Below are 24,388 nucleotides of genomic sequence, written 5' to 3'. Positions count from 1 at the left end.
TGGCCCTTGCAGATGTAAGCCAAAGCTATAGTCTCCTTTAACTAGTGAGCAATCGTGTCTTGGAAGCCTTTTTTCCCTTCTTTGCTCCACTGAACAGGACAAACAGATGATCTGATCTCCGAAAGGGGTTTGTCACCTTGAGATATTGCAAAAGGATATGACGTACATCCAACAAATGAAGTTCTCTAGCCATAGAAGAATCGGCTGTCAAGTTTGAAAAGGCAGGAAGCTCGACCACCTGATTTAAGGTGAAGAGAGGAGACTACCTTTGGCAAAAAGGACGGAAATGTTCATAAAGAGACTCCATCGTCCAAAAAACAGAGGAAAGAATCCCTACACGTCAACGCTTGCAGCTCAGAAATTCACCTAGCTGAAAAGATAGCCACCAGGAAAACAGTCTTCAGGGTTAAATCTTTCAACTACGCCCTTCACATTGGCTCAAAGGGGGGCCCTGAAGAAACAAATTCAAATTCCACTCCAGACAGATATCTTCCACACCGGAGGACGCAGATGCTTTGCCCCTCTCAGAAAATGAGCCACATCCGGGTGAGACGCCAGTGGCTTTCCATGAATCCTGCCATGCAAGGAACCCAAAGCTGCTACCTGGACTTGAAGGGAATTATACGCTGGCCCCTTAGATAACCCGTACTGCAGAAATTCCAAATCTGCGGGATGTCCACTTCTAAGGGTTGTACTCTATTAAGCAAACACCAGGATTCGAATACTCTCCATACCTGGACATAAGCCACTGAACTGGAAGGCCTCCTTGCCTGAAGCAAAGTTGCAATCACCAGCTCCAAATATCCCATCAAACAGAGCTGCCACCTCTCAAAAGCCAGGCAGCTAGACAGAAGCGATCCTCCCAGTCTGAAAATACAGGTCCCTTTCGAAGTAACCCTAAGAGATTAGCAAAGCGAACGGGTCCTTCTGCCGCGAGACGCAGAAGGTCCGCAAACCACGGCCACCGCAGCCACTCTGGCATCAACAGAATGAACCTGCCCAGATGAGTTTCAATGTGCTACAGCACCCGTCCTACAAGCAACCACAGAGGAAACACAAACAGGACAAGGTATGTCGGACATGGTTGAACGAGAGCATCAATACCCTCTGATCCAAACTCCCGTCTGCGACTGAAAAAGCGATCCGTTTTCACATTTGCCGAAGTCGCCATGAGGTCTATCACTGGTCTGCCCCACCTTGCTTGCAGCAAGGCAAAGACTTCCGCTGACAACTCCCACTCCCCCGGATCCAGAAGCTGTTTGCTGAGGAAGTCTGCTTGCACGTTGTCCACTCCGGCCATGAGAAGCAGACGTTTCTCTGCCCACAGGAACAGCTCCTGCTCTTCCAATGCCACTAGATGACTCTTCATACCGCTATTGTCGTCGCATTGTCTGAGAATACTCGCATTGATTTGCCCCGAACGAGTGGAAAAAACGCCAACAAGGCCTTGAGCACTGTTCTGGTTTCCAGTCGATTGATCGGCCAAGCCGCCTCCTCTGGCAGCCACAGACCCTGGGCCAAATTGCCCCCTATCCAGAGAGGCTGGCATCCGAGGTTACAATTACCCAGTCAGATATTTCCATATCCATTCCTTTCTTGAGATTGTCCTATGACAGCCACCACGAGAGAGACTGAATCTGGCATCCTCTGACAATGGAAGCTGAAATTCCCCTGAAGGTCGATTCATAGAAACATAGAAATGACGGCAGAAAAAGACCAATTGGCCCATCTACTCTGCCCAGCAAGCTTCCACACCTATTTTCCCATACTTATCTGTTTCACCAACCACCAACTTCAGGGCTCTTGTTGGTAACTGTTTGATTCAAATTTCCTGCCATCCCGTCATTGATGCAGAGAGCAATGTTGGAGTTGCATCAAAGGCGAGCATAAGGCTTATGGTTAAGGGTTGTAACCGCCGCATCAAGCAAGTTACCCCGATGCTTGTTTACCCAGATTGCACAATTCGATGCCTTGTTGGATGATGTCTGAATGTAAATCCTGTTTTCCTCACTTACCCCTACCGTTGAAGCAGATAGCAACGCTGTATATGCTTTCAAAGTGATATATCAGGCTTAATTGGTTTAGGGTAGTAACCGCCGTATTAAGCAGCTACCCCCCTCGATTGTTTACCCAGATTGTGAAGTTCAGTCCTTTTTGGTTGTTATTTGAATGCAAATCCTCTTTTCCACATTTCCCTTTGTCGTTGAAGCAGAGAGCAATGTTGGGGTTGCATTAACCGTGCAAGGGATTTTTTGAGTAAGGGTAGTAATCACCAGGAAGTAGTCAACATTCCAGCAAGCCACCCCCATGGCTCTACTTTTCATTCCTATCCTCTAGCCTTTATGTATCCACAGTGTTTATATCTCATGCCACTTTGAAATCTTTCACAGTTTTAGTCTTCACCACTTCCTCTGGAAGGGCATTCCAGGAATCCACCACCCTCTCCGTGAAGAAATACTTCCTGACATTGGTTCTGAGTCTTCCTCCCTGGAGCTTCAAATTGTGACCCCTAGTTCTACTGATTTTTTTCCATTGTAAAAGGTTTGTTGTTGACCATGAATCATTAAAACCTTTCAAGTATCTGAAAATCTGTATCGTTTATTTATTTAAAATTCTTGTATACCGCACAATGGGTAGGGGGCTATCCGTCTAGGCGGTTTACATATTTGCACATACACAAGTAGTAATACATATTAACAAACAGGTCATAAATTCATATACAAGCATGTTAAAATTCATATCACCTCTGCTCCTCCTCTCCTCCAGGGTGTACATATTTAGGTTCTTTAATCTCTCCTCATAAGTCATTTTATGAAGACCATCCACCTTTTTGGTTGCCCTTCTCTGGACCGCCTCTACAGAACCCCCTTGTAGAGGCTGCATGTAAGCAAAAGCCCATGGTACTAAATCCAGCATAGAAGCCATGGACCCCAGGACCTGCAGGTAATCCCAGACCCTGGGCACTACCATGCTCTGCAACCAAAGCACTTGACTCTGCAGCTTGAGGACTCTCTCCGAAGTCAGGAACACCTTCCCCAGTCAGGTATCAAAGCGAGCCCCTAGAAACTCCAAGGATTGGGTCGGCTTCAGATGACTCTGTGAGGTTCGCACCCAGCCTAATGCCCCCAGAAACTAGAGCACCCGCTGGACTGAGCGACCACACTACCTCCGACTTTGCTCGAATGAGCCAATCGTCCAGGTACGGGTGTACCAAGATGCCCTCCTTCCTGAGAGCCGCTGCCACTACTACCATCACCTTTGTGAATATGTGCAGTGCCGTTGCTAACCCAAAGGGAAGACTTGAAATTGGAAATGTTCTCCCAGAACCATGAATCTTAGAAACCGTTGATGCTCGTGTCGAATAGGGATATTAAAGTAGGCCTCTGGCAGATCCAGGGACGCTAAAAACTCCCCTTTGTGCACCGCCACAATCACTGTGCGCAGCGACTCCATCTGAAATCACGGCAGCTGGAGGACAGCATTCACCTTCTGCAGATTGAGAATGGGTTGAAAGGTCCCTTCCTTCTTTAGCATCGTGAAGTACACTGAATACTTGCCCTGCCCCCTTCTCCTGAGGGGGCACCAGAACAATGGCGTGCAAAAGCTGTAAGTGCTGGAGCGTGTCCAGCTCCGCTTACCACTTGATCCAGGAGACGCAGTGGGAGACTACAAAGGCGCCCTGAGCATCTGAGAAAATTCTAAGATGCAACTGTCTCTTACCAACTCCAGGACCCACCGATCTGGCTTTATTTTGGTCCACGCCTCATAAAAATGAGAGCCTCCCCCCAATAGTCTCCTGAGAGGACTGGGTCCTAACATCTTCATTGTCCGACCTTACTTCCGCTCCCCCCTTGGGACCCACCATCCTTAGGAGACCTGCGCTGATTCCGAAAGGGCTGTTTGCCCAAACTCTGTTTCTGAGAAGCTTGTGCAAGGGCTCTGCTTGCTCGAAATCTCCTAGCCTCTCAAAAACAGGCTCGGAAAGGAATTCTTAGGACCTTTCCTGTTTCAGGCAACTTATTGCCTCTCGACTCTCCCAAAGGCTTCACACGAGCTTCTCCAAATCCTCCCCGAAGAGGAGCTTCCCCCGAAAATGAGGTTCGACAGCTGGGTCTTAGACCACATATCCGTTGACAATTTTGTAGCCACAAGAGCCTGTGTGCCTCCACCACTGAGACCACACTCCTGGCAGAAGTCTGGACCATGTTGTACAGAGCATCATCCACATAGGCCTCTCCCACCTCTAAATGGGCTGCCTGAGCTGCCTCAGATACAGTTCCGGAACAGCTGTCATGTGCCTTCTGTACCCAGGACAAACAGGCTCTCTGCATCAGACTTCTGCACACCGCTGCTCAAAGGGCCAAAGCTGAGACTTCAAAAAGCCGCTTGAGCAGAATCTCCAACTTAGTATCCTGGAGATACCTGAGAGCTGCCGCTCCCATCACTGGGATGGTAGTCTTTTTAGTAACCACTGAAACGGCTGCATCCACCTTGGGAATTCTCCATAACTCCAAGGTCTGTTCCGGCAAGGGATATAATTTCCCCATAGCTCTCGCCACCTTCAGGCCCCCCCCCCGGAGATTCCCACTCCCTATCCACCAAATTCTTCACCTGCTTTGGTAACGGATTCACTCCTTCCTTGTCTAAGCCTTCCTGGACATCTTTGATACAGAGCTCCTCCAGCACCTGGGGAATCAATGGACCCAGTTCCTCTCTGCGGACCACACGCGGGTCATCTCCTTCGGGTCCTGAGCGTCCTGCATGGGATCTACCAAGACCCCCAATGGATCTCGATCCAGGTTCTGTGTCAGATCCCACAGGGCACTAACAGGGTCCTTGTCCGATGCCACTAAACCCCCTTGGAGATGCTCAGGATCATCCAGGCTATCTGAAGAATCACACTCCTCCGGGGTTCGTCTGAGACCCAGCATCCGCAGGATTCCTCCCGACTCCACAGGCCCTCTAGGCCATCTGGAACTTCCTAGGCAAAACCCTCTTTGCCCCTAACTCCTTCCGGGCTAAATAAGCCTTATGAAGGAGAAGCACAAAACTCATGGAAAAGGCCTCCGGGTCTGAGAAGGAAGAGTCCTGATGGACTCCCCTCCTAAGCCCTACCCCATCCCCTGCCATCAGCAGGGTCCTTTACCACAAGAAAAAGTATGGAAGAGGAATCACGTGGCTCAGAAATGGCAGCCTGCACTTCTGCATGTTCTACCAAAATGGCCGCTGGCTCCTCTGACACCCCCCCCCAGCCTCAGGAGATGACCTAGCCGCCTGCAGCTTTTCACCGCTCCCCGGGGGGTCGCGCTGACGTCCCAACAGCCCCCCCACCCCCACCCCCGAAGCCCATCACAGCAAAATGACGCCACATTGAGGCAAGAGTGCCTCAGCTTGCAGATGTTGCAAAGTGCATCTTGCTGTGCGTGAGCCAGCAGGTCGGGGATGCACACATGGTCAGGCCTAAAAATAAAACATAGCTGTAGCAATCACAATGATCGCTGTCCGGGTGCTGAAATACAGCACTACCTAACTCCGATAAAGGCAGGCAATTCAGCCCACTCCCTCCTGCCTGCCTCCCGGCAGAGAAAGAAACAAATTTACCTGCTCCTCAGGTCTGCACACTGCTGTAGGCTCCCAGTCACTGCTTCTTTTTATTTATTTATTTGTTTGTTTTTAAAGAGACAGGGCCTAAAGGAAAAACAGGAGGGAAAGGCTACTCCCCTGCTTTTGGAGGTTACCCGCTGAGGAACCAGGCACACCGAGGGAGTGAAGGGCCCAGAGAGGGAAAAGGAACCAGGGCCCTGGCTTTCTACCCCACCCCCCTGCCAAGAAAAGGGCCGAGTCCTGACAGGGACTGCCAACCCCCTGGCTCTACCTGAGGAATGGCCCACGAAGGAACCTAATACCTCAGGGAGCTGAATCTTCTACTTATCCTCTTCTCTTTACTTTAAAACAACATGTCAGACTGCAGGTATGCACCTCTACCATCTGCTAGAGACAGAGAAATACTGAGGGACTGCAAGTGGCACTCTCAGTTATGTAGCAGTGCTTCAAAGTTGTATTCTCTACCTCCAAGTTGTAGGGATGCATAAACCCCACTCTCTGGGGTACAAACAGGAAAATGACATTTTAAAGGGGTAATAAAGGAGGGAGGAGGCAAATCAGTCCCGAAATTCTCTTCATAGGCAAACAGCAGCAGTTTAACATTGATGTACATATAGTGTCTCTCCCTCTCCTTGCAAAATGACACATTATAATATATATATATACACACACACACATACTTATTATCTATAAAAGTCAAATACTGCAGCTCTTTTAATAATGCTAGACTCCTCCCCACTGTGAAAGCAGTATCCTGATGTACGTCTTTCTTTCTCTATCACTGCACTGTTTCTTTCCACACACAGATGTGCAAAAGAATGAACGGACACCTGAAAAAAATTTAATAATGGTCACGGGTTTGGAAGCCAAAGCATCGATGGAAAAATGTGTAAAATAATATATTGAGGATGCAGAAATTCATTAGCCACATATCAGGAAGACAAAAAAAATGAAAGCTGCCAAGAAAAGAATCTAGGAGAAATCTAACATGACTCAAAAGTTGTCAGAATAATTGTTTTGTTTTTTATTATTATTATTTTTCTGTCTTTCATGACACTTCAAAGTGGATTACATTCAGGTACTGTAGGTATTTCTCTGTCTCCAGAGGGCTTACAAAATGTCAAGGAGTGTCCATGGAATTTGAACCCTGGTTTCCATGGTTCATAGTCTGCTGCTCTAACCACTAGGCTACTTCTAATAAAATTACAGGGAAAGCTAACAGTATACTCATGGGTACCAACAGCAAGAATAAGGAGGCAACCCTACCTTTGTTATAGGTCACTAGTGATGCCCCCAACTCAAATACTGCGCTTAGTTCTGGAGGCCATATCAGAAAGACATTAAGAGGTTAAAAGCAATTCAGAGAAGGCTACCAAAATGATACAGAGCCTGCAACACAAACTGTACCCAGAGAAGCTTAAATAATTCAAAATGCACTCATTGGAACACACAGGAGAGAAAGACAAAATTCAAATATTTAGCAGACTTTAATAAGAAGTACAAAAAGGAAACATTTTTCATAAAAAATAAATTCAAGGGGTCATGAGATGAAGTTGGAAGGCTACACGCTTAATCACATAAAATATTAGAGGGAGAAAAAGAACAGAAGACAAGTGATCATACATGGAGCACCGCTATGGCTGCATCAGGTTTTCAAGAGAAGTAAGGTCAATCCACATGAAAAAGTGCAGCAAGTTTTTGGTATATTCTAGAGATGTAAAAAAAAGTACTTTCCATTTAACTGTTTAATATTAGCTTGGGCTTCAGGCAAAAACAAAATCCCACCAACTTTTTAAAAGCACCCTGTTTTGTTTTTATGAACTTCCCCTGTTCTGCTGTAGTTGGCTGCTGGAGGGTAGGGGATTGCAGGTCCAGGCATCATATGGGGATGAGTCACAGAGTTTCCAGAAACTACAGAGCTGGGGCAGCATGGAGCCTGAGTTCCACAGCCTAGGCTGGCAATATGCTCCCTGCATTGAGCTGTGGTGGGGAAACTTAGTTCCAGATCCTGGGCAAGCAGGTAAAACAAGTGGCAATGTGCTACTGCTCCCCACAGGCCACATCCAGTGGCAACTGGGAGGGTAGGCCTGGATCAGCAACTTGCCTCTGCTGGCCAAACTGAGCAGAAGTGGCTTCAGTACCAGTAGTCACCCAGGTCCCTGAACACCTTCTCCACTACGCTTAAGGATACCTCCACCCTGGACTAATGACAGCTGCTATGGTCTCTCTTCCTGCAGGCCTGTCACTGCATCTTCTACCAAACATGTAAACTTTAGTCATTTAAATGGTTAACTGCAGTAAACAATATTTTACATCCAAAGAATATTTTTAGAAATAAGGGGGGGGGGGGGGGGGGAGTGGCTTGTTTCCTAATATGGGCTTCAGGCTGACTTGTCCACACTACACAGTTAGGGAAAAGGAACATTCTCATATAGGCAGAAAAGCTGCAACAGCTGAGAGATATCCTAGTCCAGTCATAGATATGAAAGGAGTAAAGAAGGGTAATGGTCATAGCTAGAACAGTGATGATAGAGCTTGTACAGCTGAAAGCTGGTAGACTATGTAGACCAAATGGACTCATGTGCCAACATGTACTATGCTCTTTGCAAGTCCATGAACTCTTCTCACCTCTCATAACGTGCTCTGCTACACAGGTGGAAACAGAAGCCAGGCCGCACACGTCCAGCGCGTCCCTTCCGCTGTTCGAGGTTAGTCTTGGAGCCCCAGACAGTGGCATAGTTGGTCATATTGTTGTGAGATGTAAAGAGTTTCACCTTTTGCCTGCAATGTAAATGAGTAAAATGGAGAAGAGAAAGGAGATTACAAGACCAGGCTTGATTTATTAATGCTAATGTGGATTCATGAGATTCCAATATTTCTAGGGTTTCGAATATATGTTCAAGTTCACAGACATGATGAAATGACTTCTTACCTGAATTTCCTTTCCTCTAAGAAAGGCAGGCCAATCCACACCTGTGGATTATGAGCTCCTACAAGCAGATGGAAACAGAGACAACTGACTCACTGACATCATGCACATATAGAGCAAGTAGCTGCCCTGCAAATGTTGGCTGGCGAAATGGCATGCACCTCTGCCCAGGATGCAGACTGAGCCCGGGTGGAATGCGTACTCAGTCTGCATTCTGGAGGCTTATTGCCCTTCAGCACATGTCAACTCCACCATCTCCTTGATCCAGTGCCTCAGCGTAGCCTTGGAAGCCGCCTCTTCCTTACACAGCCCTCCAAAAAGGACAAACAGCTTGTCTGATTTGAGGAAGGCTTTAGTGACCTCCAGGTAACAAGTTACTGGACATTCAGGTCCATGAGAGATAGATACTCAGGACCACACTCCTCCTGAGCAAAGGCCAAAAGCACAAATGTCTGGTTGATGTGAAAAGCCGAAGTGAGGAATGACGGCACAGGATGAAAAATCACCGCATCTGAAGAAATCACTAGAAAAGGGTCTCGACAGGACAACGCCTGCAAACTCAGAAAGCCATCATGCCGGACAAATTGCCACCAGAAAGGCAGTTTTCAAAAACAAATCCTCAAGGAACTCTGCTTCAGAGGCTTGAACAGAGCCCCATAATAGAGCATGCAACACCAAACTGAGATCCCACAAAGGGACTATGGGGCAAAAAGGAGGCCACCACCTCTTCATGTCTTTCAAAAACAGGACCACATCTGGGTGCACTGTGATCGCCGCCCCCACGATGGGCCCCCATTAGTATGAGATAGCTGCCACTTGCCCCTTCAGAGAATTCAGGGCCAGCCCTTTATCCAGCCTTCCCTGAAGGAAGGCTAAGATACAGGAAGCTGACGCCTTCCAGGAGGACTCCGCCCTGGACTTACAAAAATGTTCAAACAGCCATGAGACCTGAAAGTAAGCCAAGGAAGTGGACCATTTCTGGACCTTCAGCAGTGTCGAAATCACTGCTGCCAAGTACCTCTTCCTGTGGAGCTGTTTCTGCTCAAGAGCCAGGCAGTAAGAAAGAATGGAGCCGGACCCTCCATGATCATGGGCGCCTAATGTAGTAGGCCCTGTGCCCTTGGCAGACAAAAGGGCTGGTCCACCTGCATTATCAGTCAGGAGTCATCAGAATAGCTCAGCTTCTGGTCAGTTCTATTCGCCACAGCAGCCAGCCTATGAGTGCCCATGGGGGAAAGGATATACAGAAATTCCCCCTCTGGCCAGGGCTGTACTACGGCATCAATCCCCAGTAACCCATGCTCTTTCCAGTGACTGAAGAAACGACCGACCTTTGCATTTCACCGGGTTGCCATTAAGTCTATCTTAAGATGATCCCATCTGCAACAAATCCTATGAAATACTGTTGCACTCCCCGGGCTCCAACACAGTGTGGCTAAGAAAGTTAGCCTGGACGTTCTCCAGGCCTGCAACATGTGCCGCCGAGAAGAGCCATAGGTTCCACGCTGCCCATGGGAAAAGGAGAGATGTCTCTGCCAAGACCCTGCGACTCTTGGTTCACCCGTCGATTCACTTATGCTACTGCATATGTCCCTGAATCAACGGGAGAAAGTGGAAGAGCGTCAGGTGGATCACCTTGGTCTCCAACCAACTGATGGACCATAAAATCTCCTTCAGAGACCAGGTTACCTGGGCCACCTGATCCTGACAATGCATCCCCCCAACCTGAGAGGCTCGTTGTCAGTCGTGATCAATATCCAATCTGGCATAGCCAAACTGATGCCCTTCATCAAGTGAGCAGTTGCCAGCCACCAGCTCAACAGAAAGCAAACTGTAATCTTGCGACTGCATGGACCACAGAGTCAGAAGCAATGCTTCAAGTGGGCGCATGTGAGCCCTAGCCTATGGAACCAAAATCCAGAGGCACTGCATTCAGACCAAACACCTGTAGATAATCTGACACTAATGACATGGCAAGGTCCAGAAAACCCTGAATTTGACTGAATATTTTACATATTCTGTCATCTGTGAGGAACATCTGCCCCGACTATCTGTCAAAGTGCGCCCCCAGAGACTGCAAGGGCGGGAGTGAGCTCTTGGCGAAACTGACTACCTATTCTAAGCTTTCTGAAAACGATACAACTCTGCTTCCTTGTGAATCAGCGCCTGGATTAACCAGTCTTTGAGAAACGGGTGCACCACAATACCCTCATGGCAGAGGGCCGCTGTCACCATGACCATCACACCTTGGTGAAAACCTGAGGCGCCATTGCAAAACCGAAGGGTAACATCTAGAACTGAAAAGTGTTTCTGAAGAACAAAAAAAAAAAAAAAAAAACCACTCCAAAAACACAGTTACTGTTGATCCTAGTCTCAAATGGGAATGTGGAGATAGGCTTCCGACAGGTCCAATGAACACATGAACTCCTCCTGCTGAACTGTCACCAGGACAAACTTTAGAGTTTCCATGCAGAAGTAAGGAATCAGACCGATTCACACCCTTGAGATCCAAAATGGGCCAAAAGGACCCATCCTTCTTAGGCACAATGATGTAGATGGAATAGTGTTCATGGCCCTTTTGCAAAGAGACCATCAGAACCACTGCCCGCTTTAGCCTCTGGTACACTCCATTCCAAATCAATCAGATCCTGAACCGTTTTATGAAGAGGAAAGAAATAGGACGCCTTCCGTAACTTGACCATAATGGGGTCTTTTAATTCTATGCTGTTTCATGTCTGGTGGAATCTCATCTTCCTCCAAGACTATCTCTGTCGAGTCACCCGGAGAAGAAGCAGAGTCACTAGAAGAGTTCTCTGAGATAGCATTATCCTCCTTCCACCACATGATCTTCTCTGCCCCCCTTGAAGGAGACAGTGGTCTTGAGTATTTGCTGCTCCTCAGGGAGGGTGACCTCAGGTGAATCTTTTCTCTTGACCCCAGATGCCTTTCTTCTTGAACTCTGCAAAACATCTGCAGTCCTTTGAAAAATTCCACCCAAAAGAATGATGCCGGATCCATTCCTGGTAACAGGATGAGAAAACCCCAAGCCTTCAGCACCAGTGGAAATAGGCATGGTGGGAGCGCCTCCTCCTCCTCCCTTGATTCCAGAGGCTCCCCCCTTCATTGGGTGTCTCCATCTGCTGGCCTCTCCATTTCTGAGGAGGAAGCCCCTGTAGCAGCAAAATCTTTGGTGGACAATTCCCCTCAAGCCCTCCAATGCTTACTGCACAAGCTAAGTAAAAGAGAAGGCTGAACTGGTCTCACGCAGCAGGCAACACAAATGGGAAGCCTCTTCCTGCGTTTGCTGCCTGGCGACATGGCGGCATCTCTCAGCCACTCAGGAAGTGTGTGTAAACAGCTGAGAGCAATTAGCACAGTAGGAGCTCAGCACTGCGTGGAGGAAATCAGTCGGTATGAAATACATTCCCCGAGAAAAAAGCCACTGTTAACCCAGGAGGCGCCTGAAGCACTGTGCTGCACCCCCGGAGAAGAAACACTGTTGCTGCTACTTTCCGTTTCACTTTATTTTATTTTATTTTTTTTTTTTTAAAGTGCCCCAGAGGAGAAGAAAAAAAAATCATAGAAGATAGAGCCCAAAGCTTCCTACTTGCACTGGAAGCAACTTCTGAGCCTATAGGGGGAAGAGGCTAAAAGCCTTCACCACTGAGCTCCAAAATTGGCTCAAGGAACTTCTGCACAACTGCTCCCTCATCCCCCACATCCCTACTCACTCTACTGGTAAAAGCTAGAATCGAATCCTCGTTCATGAATATTCCCATGGTCCCATTCACAGTCATCTACTTCTCCTTGAACTCATCTACTCCAATATTTTTGCCTCCTATTATCTATTATATGGTAAATCACTCATTTCCTACATGTCTTCTGCTTTTACTACATCCATTCCACACTCTCATCTCACCTTTTTCCTTCCATCACAAAACCAAATCCATCCATTACACAAATCTCAGCCACTAATTTCATCAGCTTTTCTCTGTCTCCCCTTTCTGCTCAGAAGTTTCAGAACACCCACCTGATTCTTCATTCTGAGCCCACTACCTGTCCCCTTTTTCTTTCCTATCATTCTCCTTCCAAAAAAATACTCTTCTACTATTCTTCCAGACACTGCATGTGTTTAAGTCACCAATTCAATAGTCTCTTTCACCATGCTACCGTCTCAGAGAAATGCAGAAAATGAAAGCAACTAAGTACCATAAGAGACAAACAGTCTGTCAAATGTTATTTTTTAGCCTAACATCAAGACCTTGTTCTGCAAATTCCTTTACACTGAAAAGAGGATTACTACTTGTGTATTATTCATGTAACCGAGTATCTGAATTTCTCTATGACTTCCCACCAGTCTCCTCTAAGATTTACATATTTAGACCCTCAGGTCTCATCACATAGGCTTTTGGTGCAGAGACTGCAGCCTTCTGGTAGTCATCCTCTGTATTGTTTTTACTTTATATCTTTTTGGAAGTACTTCCTCCAGGACAGAACACAATACTCCAAATAAGGTCTCGCCAATGTTTTGTATAGAGCTTGTACTGTACTGGTTATGCCTCTCCCTATATACCCTCGCAGTCCTTTGGCTCTGATCATCGCCTTTTTCCTTTGTTTGCAAGCTTGAGATTATTATATATGCTCATCCAAGAGCTTTCTTCTGTTTCACATCAATATCTCACATCACATCATAGATTTCTGCACCATAAATGCAGGTCTATGCTTCTTTGAAAGGAAACACAGCTATTGAGCAGTTGACCACTTTTCAAGTTCTCAAATTAGAAAGCTTTCCTTAGGTTCCTCTCGTCATTAACTTTTTTACCTCCTTCCTATTCTGAATAGGAAATTTTAATTTTTTACAATGACTGATTCTTCAATGATTCTCTAGCTAGCTACCAACTGTCCTCTGCTTGCAGGCAAAATATATAATTTTTGCTCTGCATTCTTGCATTTTCATCTCTTCAACCTTTCATATTTGTGCCTTTCGGCTGATTATACCACAGTACTTATTCATTTTTTTAAATCTTCTCAGCTACTGTGTTTTTCTAATCAGTCTCTTACATTCACACCGACACATCACACTCTATTTTCTCCCAAACATCCGAACCAGCTCCTCTACTGGCTCCTAATATTTTGTGCCCAATTGAAGCTTATTGTCATACATACACTTGTCTCCAGCTTATGCTCTTTAGGCTCATTCTCTCTAGCTCTTTTCTCAACTACCTGCTTGCTTTGTACAGCTTTTCATTCTTTTTCCCTCTACCCACTGCATCTTTAATACACACTACTTGCACCTTCCCAAACTAATATAATCCATAACCCAGATCAGTCCAGACAAGTGGGTTTTGTATCCCTATCAGCAGATAGAGGCAGAGAATAAAAACTTTTCAGGCACTGCTACATAACAAATAGTGCAACTTGCAGTCCCCTCAGTATTTCTCTGTTTCTAGTAGATGGTAGAACTGCAAACCTGAAGTTTGGAGTTTAAAAAAAAAAAGTATTAGTATGGAACAAATACAGAAGAGTGGTGCTCCCTGAGGTGTTAAGTTCCTTTGTGGGCCAATCCTCGGGTAGAGCAAGGCGAGCAGGGGGTTGGAGATCCCTGCTTAGCCCTAGTCTTCCAGAGGGAAGGAAAGCCAGGGGTCCTGGTTCCCTTGCTCCCTCTGAGGCCTTCTCATCCTCAGCTGACAGCCAGAAGCAAGAAAGTATATCTTTCTTTTCACTGGACTTTTGTTACTGTTTCTTAAAAAAATAAAGAAATAAACAGTCAGAGAAGCAGGGCTGATTGGGTGACAGTATCTGAGCGGCAAGGCCTGTAGTACGGTTGAGAAGGGACATACGTGGCTCAGCAGAAACAACTGGTCCAGGACAGTACCGGCAAGAGCATCTCAGCAATTGTGGCACTCAGGAGGTTTAATGTTGACTGCAACAAGCATGGCACCTCCTGCTGAGCACAGGAAAGTTTGTTGGGCCTGCGGATTGAGGCGATCGCACCTCAATGGGGCCTCGTTGTGCGCCGGCTGTGCCTCCGGAAAGGACGGGACCTCCACGGAGGTGACAGGAAGCAGTTGCTGCATGTGCTTTTTGGGCCCTGTTCAAGCGGCACCTGCAGCCACTCTTGCCACCGTCTCAAAGACATCATATGTGGACCTAACTTCATGTTTGTCGCATTCCAATCCCTGCTGCACAACACTTGTTTCCAGAGGTTTCTGGAATACTAGCTCATATACAGTTGATAGCAGGCAATGCGAGCCGCCAACATGGAGCCTTGGAAGACTTTCCACCCCAGGATAGCCAGGGCCCTGTGCTCATGGCCTGGAGGATCCAAGGCTTGGGTATGGGACCTCTTTGCCTTTTTGAGGGCAAACTCAACCATCACGGACTGGTGTGGGAGCTGACGCTGTTCAAATCCTGTGATTAGCTGCACAAGATACACTGCGTCAGTTTTCCGGTTCACTGGAGGGACCGACAATGGGGAGCTCCCAGAGCCAGACAAACAAGTCCCTGAATGTGTCATGGACTGGAACCACAGCCACCTCCCTTAGCCAAATCCACAAACTGGAGGACTTCCAGCATCTTGTGTCTGGAGTCTTCTTCCATCAAGAGCTGGAAAGGCACAGACTCCGCCATGGCTTGGACAAAACCTGCGAATGTCATATCCTCTGGAGGGGATTGACGTCTCTCCTCCAGAGGAGACGGTTCAGAAGGAAGGTCCTCAGAGTCATCTGAGGAAGAGACAGAAGGCTCGTCCTCCCAAGAGTCGTAAAGGAGGTCCATCCTTGCTCAGATCACCTGGAGAAACCAGTGGGGGATCCCAAAGTGGAGTCTTGGGCCGGGGCACCAAGGGCACCAGAGGCATCAAAGGTGTCAGTGGACTTGGCAGTTCAGGGCACGGTGGCTGCGGGATTGGCCATAGAGGAGTAACCTCTGGCCCTGACAGCCCTCCCTCACCAGAGGAAACAGCGATGGGAATGGTCTCTGATCGCAGCTGCACCAGTGTCCCCCGTGGCAACGAGGGCTCCCGGGGCATCAGTCCGAGTTATGTCGGCAGTGTACCGAGGAGCAACTGCTCCAGCAACAGTGCCAGCATCGATGGCGTAGGCTCTGGTGGCGGCCCGATACCCTGTAGGGCTCGACCCGCCACCAACCGCACTCTGCGCGCCAACTCTTCCTTGAATGCTAACGAAGACAGGACAGCTTAAGGAACATAAGAAATTGCCATGCTGGGTCAGACCAAGGGTCCATCAAGCCCAGCATCCTGTTTCCAACAGAGGCCAAAACCAGGCCACAAGAACCTGGCAATTATCCAAACACTAAGAAGATCCCATGCTACATGCAGCGGTGTAACCTGGTCCTCCTTGGAGCTTCGAGGAAGACCGATGCCCAGCACCAGAACCGGTGGGGACCACCTTGGGCCCTCAGCGCCTCCTCGGGATGGGGCCGCTTATGGAGGATCTCGGTTGATGGCGGTGCCTTCCCGAACTTGGAGCCATTGAGGATGGCGACCGATACCAGTGCTTCCTCGACTTCCCACGATGCTCGGTCTGGTCTTTCCCAGAATGGGAACAGATATAGGCTGATCACCAGCACCTAATTCTACCCGGGGAACTGGCAAAGGAGAAGATAGTAAGGGACTGCTATTTGCAGGGTCCTCCTTGCCCCGAGTTGTCGATGCCCCCGATGCCAAAGTCGAAGGCTCAGACATCCTGGACCCAAACAATTTCTCCATCTTATCAAAGCACGCTCAGCCATCTGGGCACAGAATGAACATCCTCGCATGTCATGCGACGCCCCCAGGCATAAGATTACAGACCTCGGGAGGGTCTGCAATGGACATAGTCCGGGGGCAGTGGTGGAACCCACACAATATAAAGTACGGGGAACTTATCACGACACCTTGTAACTCAGACCAGGAAGGATCGAGGGACCCGGAGTGGAAAAAAAAGAACGAGAAAGAAAAACTTGATAGTGAAGTTTTCCAAAGAAATCAGCGCGAGCTCTACCTCTGCGAGACAAATGCTCTGCAGAAAAAAAAAAAACTGAAAAGGGACCCCCACGTGCATACGTGGATAGTGGCATGCTGGGCATGCTCAGTGTCCTTAGTCAAATTTCTAAAAACTTTGACAGAAGGTTTCCATGACGGGCTCCATCTGATGATGTCATCTACATGTGAGGCCTACCATCCTGCTAGTCCTAGAAGAATGTATAATACGTGACAAACGTTTCCTCAAATAAATAGTGCCATAATGCTTCCAGTTTAAAATACTCAGCAATGCACCCATACAAAAATATTGTAAATTTAGAAAATGAAATAACATTTAGCTTAGGGTTTCTTGGGACTTATGTAATCCACTGAACTCCAATGCCATCAGCGTTTTGTTCGTAGGGCTGCATCAGGGAAATCTCAACAATAGAGTACTGGTAAGTTGGAGCTTCTTGCCTAATGAAATGCCTTAAGTGCAATGATTTTCTCTCTCGTGTTGTGCTTATTTTCATATCCAAACATTAATAAATCGTGACGTGAACACCCACTTCCTTCTGACCTGAAGGAGGGACTATTAGCTCTCAAAAGCTGGTCAAGAAATGTATTAGAAATTAGTCCAATAAAAAAAGGTATCACCTTACATATATATTTCTTTAACCTTTTATCTGTATAACACTAGAGTTTCAAATATTTTTTATACTTTTAGACATTTCAGGGTGAATTTTAAAAGTCCATCGTGTGCCAAAAGTGGGAGATGCATGCTCATGTTCTACATGTGCGTCCACCCAATTTTAAAAGCAGTCTACTTCGATTCAAAAAAGGGGCATGGTCTGGGCAATCTGGGGGTAGGATCAAGAGATGCATGCACAAATATTTACAAGGCTGGGCACGCACTCAGGTCTAGTGCCGTGTAACTTAACACCTCCTCCATAGCAACAGTAAAGTTAAAAACAAACAAACAAACAAAAAAAAAAAAAAACCAAACAAAACCCCCAGCTAATCCTGAGGGTTTTAAAGGGTCTTGGATAACTGGAGGGATTGCAGGCTATTAAACCTGAGGGGTTTGGAGGACCTAGCTCTACACTGAATGAAGAGGTTAAACTGGTCATGGTGTGGACATGTACTAGTTATAAAATTCCCTCATGCAGCCACAGTATGTGCGCAATTGTTATAAAACTGCTGCATCCCTGGGTGCACACCGATACACACGTGTCAATGTGCACCCTTTTGAAAGTTACTGTTCCCATTTTTTTATATTTTACTGTCATGAACTGTTACATATATGTTTAATTATATATTGAAAGCCATGCATGTATATCGATTTTCTATGCTTTTCAGTTTTTCCTTGGTCAAGTTTTAATGAATTTCATTCAATAAGGTAAATTCACCTTAAAGGAAGTTACTGTGCTTTCAGATGGATTGAAGATTTGTTGAAAAGCACAAAAATGCCAGACATTTAAACAAGATCAATGATGAAAAATGTGCCCTCTAGAAAATCTTAAGAATTGGATGAACAGCTTAATTAGTTACATGACAGCAGACTATCACATTTCATTTTTTTTTTAAACACATGAGTATGCTTTTTCAAGCGTGGAGACGGTTCAGGAACCTCTCCGCTAGGACTTTGGGGGCCGTCTTGCATTCTCAGTACTCAGAAAATTTTCAATCACTTACTTGCAAGAGTCAATAACATAGACAACATCATTGATGGTAATGCTGGTCTCAGCTATGTTGGTAGATAAGATGACCTATTGAGAAAAGAATGAACTTTATTTCTTCTTTGCTCCTTACAACTAATCTACTACTTATAGGGACTTTTGTTTTCAGTTATTATATTTTTCCCAGAAACTTATTAGCATTTGTTGTAACAAGAACAAAAATATTTACCTGAAAAAGTTATTTTTTCAGCTTTCTCCCACCTTTGTTCTTGTAATAAACATTGATACATTTCTGGGAAGAATAAAATAGGACTGAAAATGAAGTTCCCTAACAATGTATTACTTTTTTCAGATTTGTGCCTATGTCCTCTCTTGCACTATAAAAAACAAATTCCATAAAGAAACCAGAAAATCTTAATGTGGGTTGTAATAACATTGCACATCTCAAAGAGATCTCAAAGCATTCAAGAAAAGTTTAAAAACATGGCTTTTTAAACAAGCATTTTATAAAGAGACGAGAAATTAGAAAACATTCAAGAAGAGGCAGAAGAGCACCGGAACACAACAATTAGTAACATGCAGTAGAGGGATCCATGAACTCTACATCACTTTAAAAATTATTTGTAACACTATAATTAGTGAATTTTACCCGTAAACTGTACCTTCCTGGTACACCCGGTCATGACCTAATTCACTAAATTTTTTTTCTTATCTTTAATGATTTATTGTAACTGAACCTTTGACGGCACCTGTTAGAATGTACGATAGTACACTTTCCCTACATTAACTTATGTGCCATCATGTAAACCGTTGCGATGGTAGACTACTTAGCGACGGTATAGAAAAGACTTTAAATAAATAATTTGATCAGCAACTCAATTGCCACTGCACATTAAAGGAAAATTGGTTCTTACCTGCTAATTTTTGTTCCTGCAATAACCACAGATCAGTCCAGACAAGTGGGTTTATTCATCCCTATCAGCAGATGGAAACAGAGCACAAAACCTTGGGCACTGCTACATTTCCTAAGTGCTACCTGCAGTCCCTCAGTATTGACCTGTACTCAAGCCAAGATAATTTAATAGCGCGAACTAAAACCCCTGAGACGGATACCCCTGAACTGGATAGCCACCAACTAAAGTAAACACAAACTCTAGAACACATTAACAATCTCAACAGATCTTTGAAACCATCTTTGTATGAACCCAAAGGCCCAGCAGAGCAGTCTTTTGGCACAGATCCCAAGGGTGAGCGCCTCTGGACTGATCTGTGGTATTACAGGAATGAAAATTAGCAGGTAAGAACCATTTTTCCTTTCCAGAACATACCCAGATCAGTCCAGATAAGTGGGATATAGCAAAGCCCCCTATACCGGGCGAGAACCTAAAAGACCTGCTCTTAGTACACTCTCACCAAAAGGAGTTACCTCTGGGGGCTGCACATCCAAACGGTAATGCTTGGTGAAAGTGTGAAGCGAAGACCAGACCGCGGCCCGACATATCTCCTAGAAAGACACCAGTTGACAATCTGCCCAAGACGCCGCCTGAGCGCAAGTAGAATGAGCCTTAAGCCCCACAGACACTGCGAGGCCCTTGGAAATATAGGCGGAGGAAATAGTCTTTTTCAACCAGCGAGCTAAAGAAGCCTTAGACGCCTTCTCTCCCTTTTTAGGTCCCCCGAAGAGCACAAATAAATGATCAGAGCTACAGAAAGAGTTGGTAACCTTCAAATAATGCAACAGGGTGCGCCACTCATCTAAAAAATGGAGATTCCTGCCCATAGAGGGATCACGAGACCAGTCCGGAAATCTTAGAAACTCCACCATCTGATTCACATGAAAGGCAGAAACCACCTTGGGCAGGATCGAAGGCACCGCCTGCAAAGAAATCTTGTTGGGCGAGATTTGCAGAAAGGGATCACAGCAAGAAAGAGCCTGCAATTCCAAGATCAGTCTAGCCGAGCAAATGGCCACCAAAAAGACAGTCTTCAAGATAAGGACCTTTAAAGATGCTAGACCACAGTTCAAAGGGATCCTTGTAGAGAACACGCAACACTAAATTGAGATTCCATTCTGGACACACGTTCCGAAGAGGGGGACGGAGATGTTTACACCCCTTAGAAAACGCACCACATCAGGATGGGAAGTTAAAATCTTGCCCTGCACCTTCCCCCTGAGGCAACCCAAGGCCAAAACCTGGACTCTAAGTGAACTATGAGCCTATCCTTTGGACAAGCCCTGATGTTAGGAGGACAAAATGTGCAGAACAGAAACCATCAGTGGATCCAGACCCTGCTGCCCACACCAGGTCTCAAAAACCTTCCATACTCTGGAATAGGCAAGGGAGGTAGTCTGTCGCCTAGCTTGAAGGAGGGTAGCAATAACCGGTTCCGAATACCCTTTCAGATGCAATTGCCACCTCCCAAAAGCCAGGCCGCGAGACAGAAGCGATCCGCCCGATCTGAAAATATGGGACCTTGACGCAGCAGCCCCTGCAAGTGAGCCAGACACTGCGGCTCGTCCACTGCTAGATGTACTAGATCTGCGAACCACGGGAGTCACGGCCACTCCGGTGCTACTAGCACCATCAAATCTGGATGAGCCTCTATCCGCCTGAGCACCCGCACTATGAGGGGCCACAGAGGGAAGACATAAAGAAGGATTGTGGACAGCCATTGGCACACTAGAACCTCGAGGCCCACCGCCCCAATCTCCCTCCGGCAGCTGAAGAACCTCTCCGTCTTGGCGTTGGCTCGTTGCCATGAGGTCCAGCTGAGGGGTCCCCCAATGGGCGTAGATGTGATGCCAGGCTTCCAGGGACAGTTTCCACTGCCCTGGGTCCCACTGCTGTTGGCTGAGATAGTCTGCTTGGACATTGGCCACTCCTGCGAAGTGAGAGGCAGCAATACCCTGGAGATGGAGTTCTGCCCACATGAACAATAGCTGAGCCTCCTTAGCCATGGCGGGACTCTTAGTTCCCCCCCTGGTGGTTGATGTAGGCCACAGTCGTTGCATTGTCCGAAAACACTCTCGCCATGTGACCACGGACCAAGGGAAGAATTACCTGAAGGGCTCTGCGCACCACCCGTGTCTCCAACCGATTGATGGACCACAACCGTTACGAACCCGACCAGAGGCCCTGCGCTGACCTGCCCAGGCACACTGCACCACAGCCCCGGAGACTGGCATCCACAGTGACCAACACCCAATCCAGGACTTCAAGGGGCATTCCCTTCTCCAGATTGCTCCTCGTCATCCACCACGCCAGACTGGACCTGGCTTCCTTGGAAAGGGGCAGCGGAAGAAAATACTCTTCCGACAGATGGCTCCAGTGGGACAACACTGCTTTCTGCAGTGGGGGCATATGAGCAAACGCCCAAGGAATCAGCTCCAACGTCAAAGCCATCAATCCCAGGACCTGCAAATAGTCCCAGACCTTGGGAACTGGCAGGCGAAGCAAACGAGCTATCTGAGCTTGAATCTTGTCCACCCTGTCGGCAGTGAAAAACACCCTTCTCTGCTGAGTGTCAAATCGGGCACCCGAGTACTCCAGGGTCTGAGAATGGCACCAAGTGACTATTCAGCAGATTGATGATCCAGCCCAGCGACTCCAGGAGAGAACTCACACGGAGTACAGACTGTATGCACTCCTCCTGTGACTTCACCCTGATGAGTCAGTCATCCAGATAGGGGTGTACCAAAACCCCATCCTGTCTCAGGGCTGCCGCAACAACCGCCATCACTTTTGTGAAGGTCTGAGGAGCCGTGGCAAGGCCGAAGGGAAGGGCTCGAAACTGAAAATGCTGACCCAGCACCTTGAACCGAAGAAACTTCTGGTGGTCCTGTCGAATGGGGATGTGCAGGGAGGCCTCGGTGAGATCCAGAGACGCCAAATAAACTCCCCCTTTTGGACTGCCGCTATTACAGTACACAATATCTCCATCCAGAAGAACGGAACCTTCAAACTCTGGTTGATCTTCTGAAGATCCAATATGGGTCAAAAGGTGCCTTCCTTCTTCAAAACCACAAAGTATATGGAGTACCTTTCCTGCCATTGTTCAGGAACTGGGACTATAGCTTCTAGACTTAACTTTTGGAGGGTCTCCTTGATGGCCACCCTTTTTGCTTTGGGAAAGACAGTGCGACTCCAGAAAAACTGGCCTGAGAGGGTGAGAAAACTCTTAAGGCGTAAACATTCCTGATAACCTCTAGCAACCACTGGTCGGAGGTGATCCTGGTCCACTCCTCGTAAAAAGACAGCCTGCCCCTGATCGACGAAGCAGAGGAGTGGACCTGCCCGACTATTGGGAAGACTTGATTCCACCTGCTCCCTGAGCGACCCCACCCCTAGAAGACTTTCCGGAACCCCGAAAGGACTGCTGCCGACTTGAGGGCTGTCGCAATGCAAAGAATCCAGCAGCTTTGCCAGTGTGGAAATGTCTAGATTCTTGAAACTGGGGCCGAGAGGAGAAAGACTTCCTCATTAACTTCTTAACCTCTGGCAGTCTGTTGCCTTTGGTCTCCCCCAAGGTTTTCATGAGGTGGTCAAGGTCCTCCCCGAACAAAAGCTTGCCTTTAAAGGGAAGGTTACATAACTGTGACTTGGACGAGATATCCGCCGACCAATTACGCAGCCACAACAGCCATCTTACCATCACCGAAATCATACTTCGCGCTGTGGTCTGCATGAGGTCATACAAGGTATCGGCCACATACGTGAGTCCCACCTCAAGGCGGGCCGCCTGGAGTGGAGACAGCGTCCCTGTGACAGACTGTTCCTGAGGCTTCTGGATTCAACACAAACAGGCACGCTGCATCATGCTGGCACAAACCACAGCTCGGAGCTCCAGAGTGGACACCTCAAAAAAACCGTTTGAGCTGCACTTCCAGCTTACGATCCTGAACGTCCCTTCAGAGCAGCTGCCCTGGCAACCAGAATTGTGGTCTTCTTGGTGACCGCTGATACGGGGTGGTATCCTCGGGACCTTGAGGGTATCTGAATGATCCTGGAGCAGTGGATAAAATTTCACCATTGCCGTTCCCACTTTCAAGCCGGAGTCCAGAGATTCCCACTCTTGGCTGATCAGCTTCAGGATCTTCTTAGAAATGGGGAAGGAGCTGTTCCACCTGCTGGAAACAGACAAATACTGAAGGGCTACAGGGTAGGCTCTGTCCTCATATAGGATACCCTTTCAGTTTTGGTCTGCCTCCACCTGCTGGAAAGGAGGCTCAACCCATGGTCTGGACTGATCTGGGTACGTACAGGAACACTGGATTAACCCCTTTGTTATCAGATTCTTCCAGGGAGAGCTTAACCCCCAACTCCTCTAGCACATGGGGAATCAGAGGACACAACTTCTCCTACTTGAACGGGCAGACCACCTGTGGGTCATCGCCCTCAACCTCGGGCCCCTCCAAGGCCCCCTAATCATCCGTAGGGCCATCTGGGTCTGCATCCCGATCCTCTACAGGAGATGAGCGTCACTTACCCCGAGGGTCATCTGAATCCTCAGAATCCATGGCATCTGAGTCCAGGCAAGCAGGGCGGGGCCCCTGAGGCTGCTCCCGCGGATCTCGCCGGGGTCCCCCCTTAGCAGAGTCTCCCGGGCTGTCCTTAAAACGCCTCTTCCCCGCTTCCCTAGCCAGGAAAGCCTCATGAAACAAGAGGACAAATTCAGGCGAAAAGCCCCACAGACTCTGAGGGCTCTTCCGGGATGCTGTGGCCTGATCCAAGCAGCCCATACGCATGCTGCTGAACTGCTGGGGATGGGGGATTGGGGGGGGGGGGGTGCCCCCTCATGAGGATCTGCACCATTTGGGCGGCTTGGCAGAAACCCCCTCCTCCCCCCACAGCACAAACCGTGCGAAGGGAGTGGGGATTAAGATATGCGGAGCTCACTCCGCAGACCCGGCAGGCCTCTACCAACAGACAAATACTGAAGGGCTGTGCGCTGATTTCGCGGGGAGAAGACCAACAGAGCAGGTGAGAGAGGGCGCACTGCCGCTAACATTTCCGACAGTGCGAAGGAAAAATGCTGACGCCGCGGAAAACGTGTGCGTGGTCGCAGATGCGATGGAGCCGAGAAAGAGGCACTTTCCCCCATCTAGAGGTACCCTCCAAAAATGGCAGGTCGATCCGCCCTCAATGCTTAGCCCGAATCTTCCGGAGCTGATCCCCGATGATCCCACCGAACAGGCCACCTGAAAAGCTGCCC

The 24,388-nt window shown here is 47.7% G+C and overlaps 1 protein-coding gene across 2 annotated transcripts in view; it reads right to left on the bottom strand.

The window, feature by feature from the left end:
- DHX9 (DExH-box helicase 9) overlaps nucleotides 1-24,388 on the bottom strand; it is a 164,097-nt gene that overhangs the window by 37,357 nt on the left and 102,352 nt on the right. For both annotated transcript variants that reach the window (XM_029617881.1, XM_029617882.1), the window contains 2 exons: nucleotides 18,192-18,265; nucleotides 8,233-8,385 (listed from right to left, as the gene is read on the bottom strand). In XM_029617881.1, coding sequence (XP_029473741.1) covers nucleotides 8,233-8,385; nucleotides 18,192-18,265 — 227 coding nt within the window. The remainder of the gene's footprint in view (nucleotides 1-8,232; nucleotides 8,386-18,191; nucleotides 18,266-24,388) is intronic.

This window comes from Rhinatrema bivittatum, chromosome 10, assembly GCF_901001135.1.
Source record: "Rhinatrema bivittatum chromosome 10, aRhiBiv1.1, whole genome shotgun sequence".
NCBI classification, from domain to species: domain Eukaryota; kingdom Metazoa; phylum Chordata; class Amphibia; order Gymnophiona; family Rhinatrematidae; genus Rhinatrema; species Rhinatrema bivittatum.
Note: the sequence above shows the minus strand (reverse complement) of the source record. Positions and strands in the feature narration are given on the sequence as shown.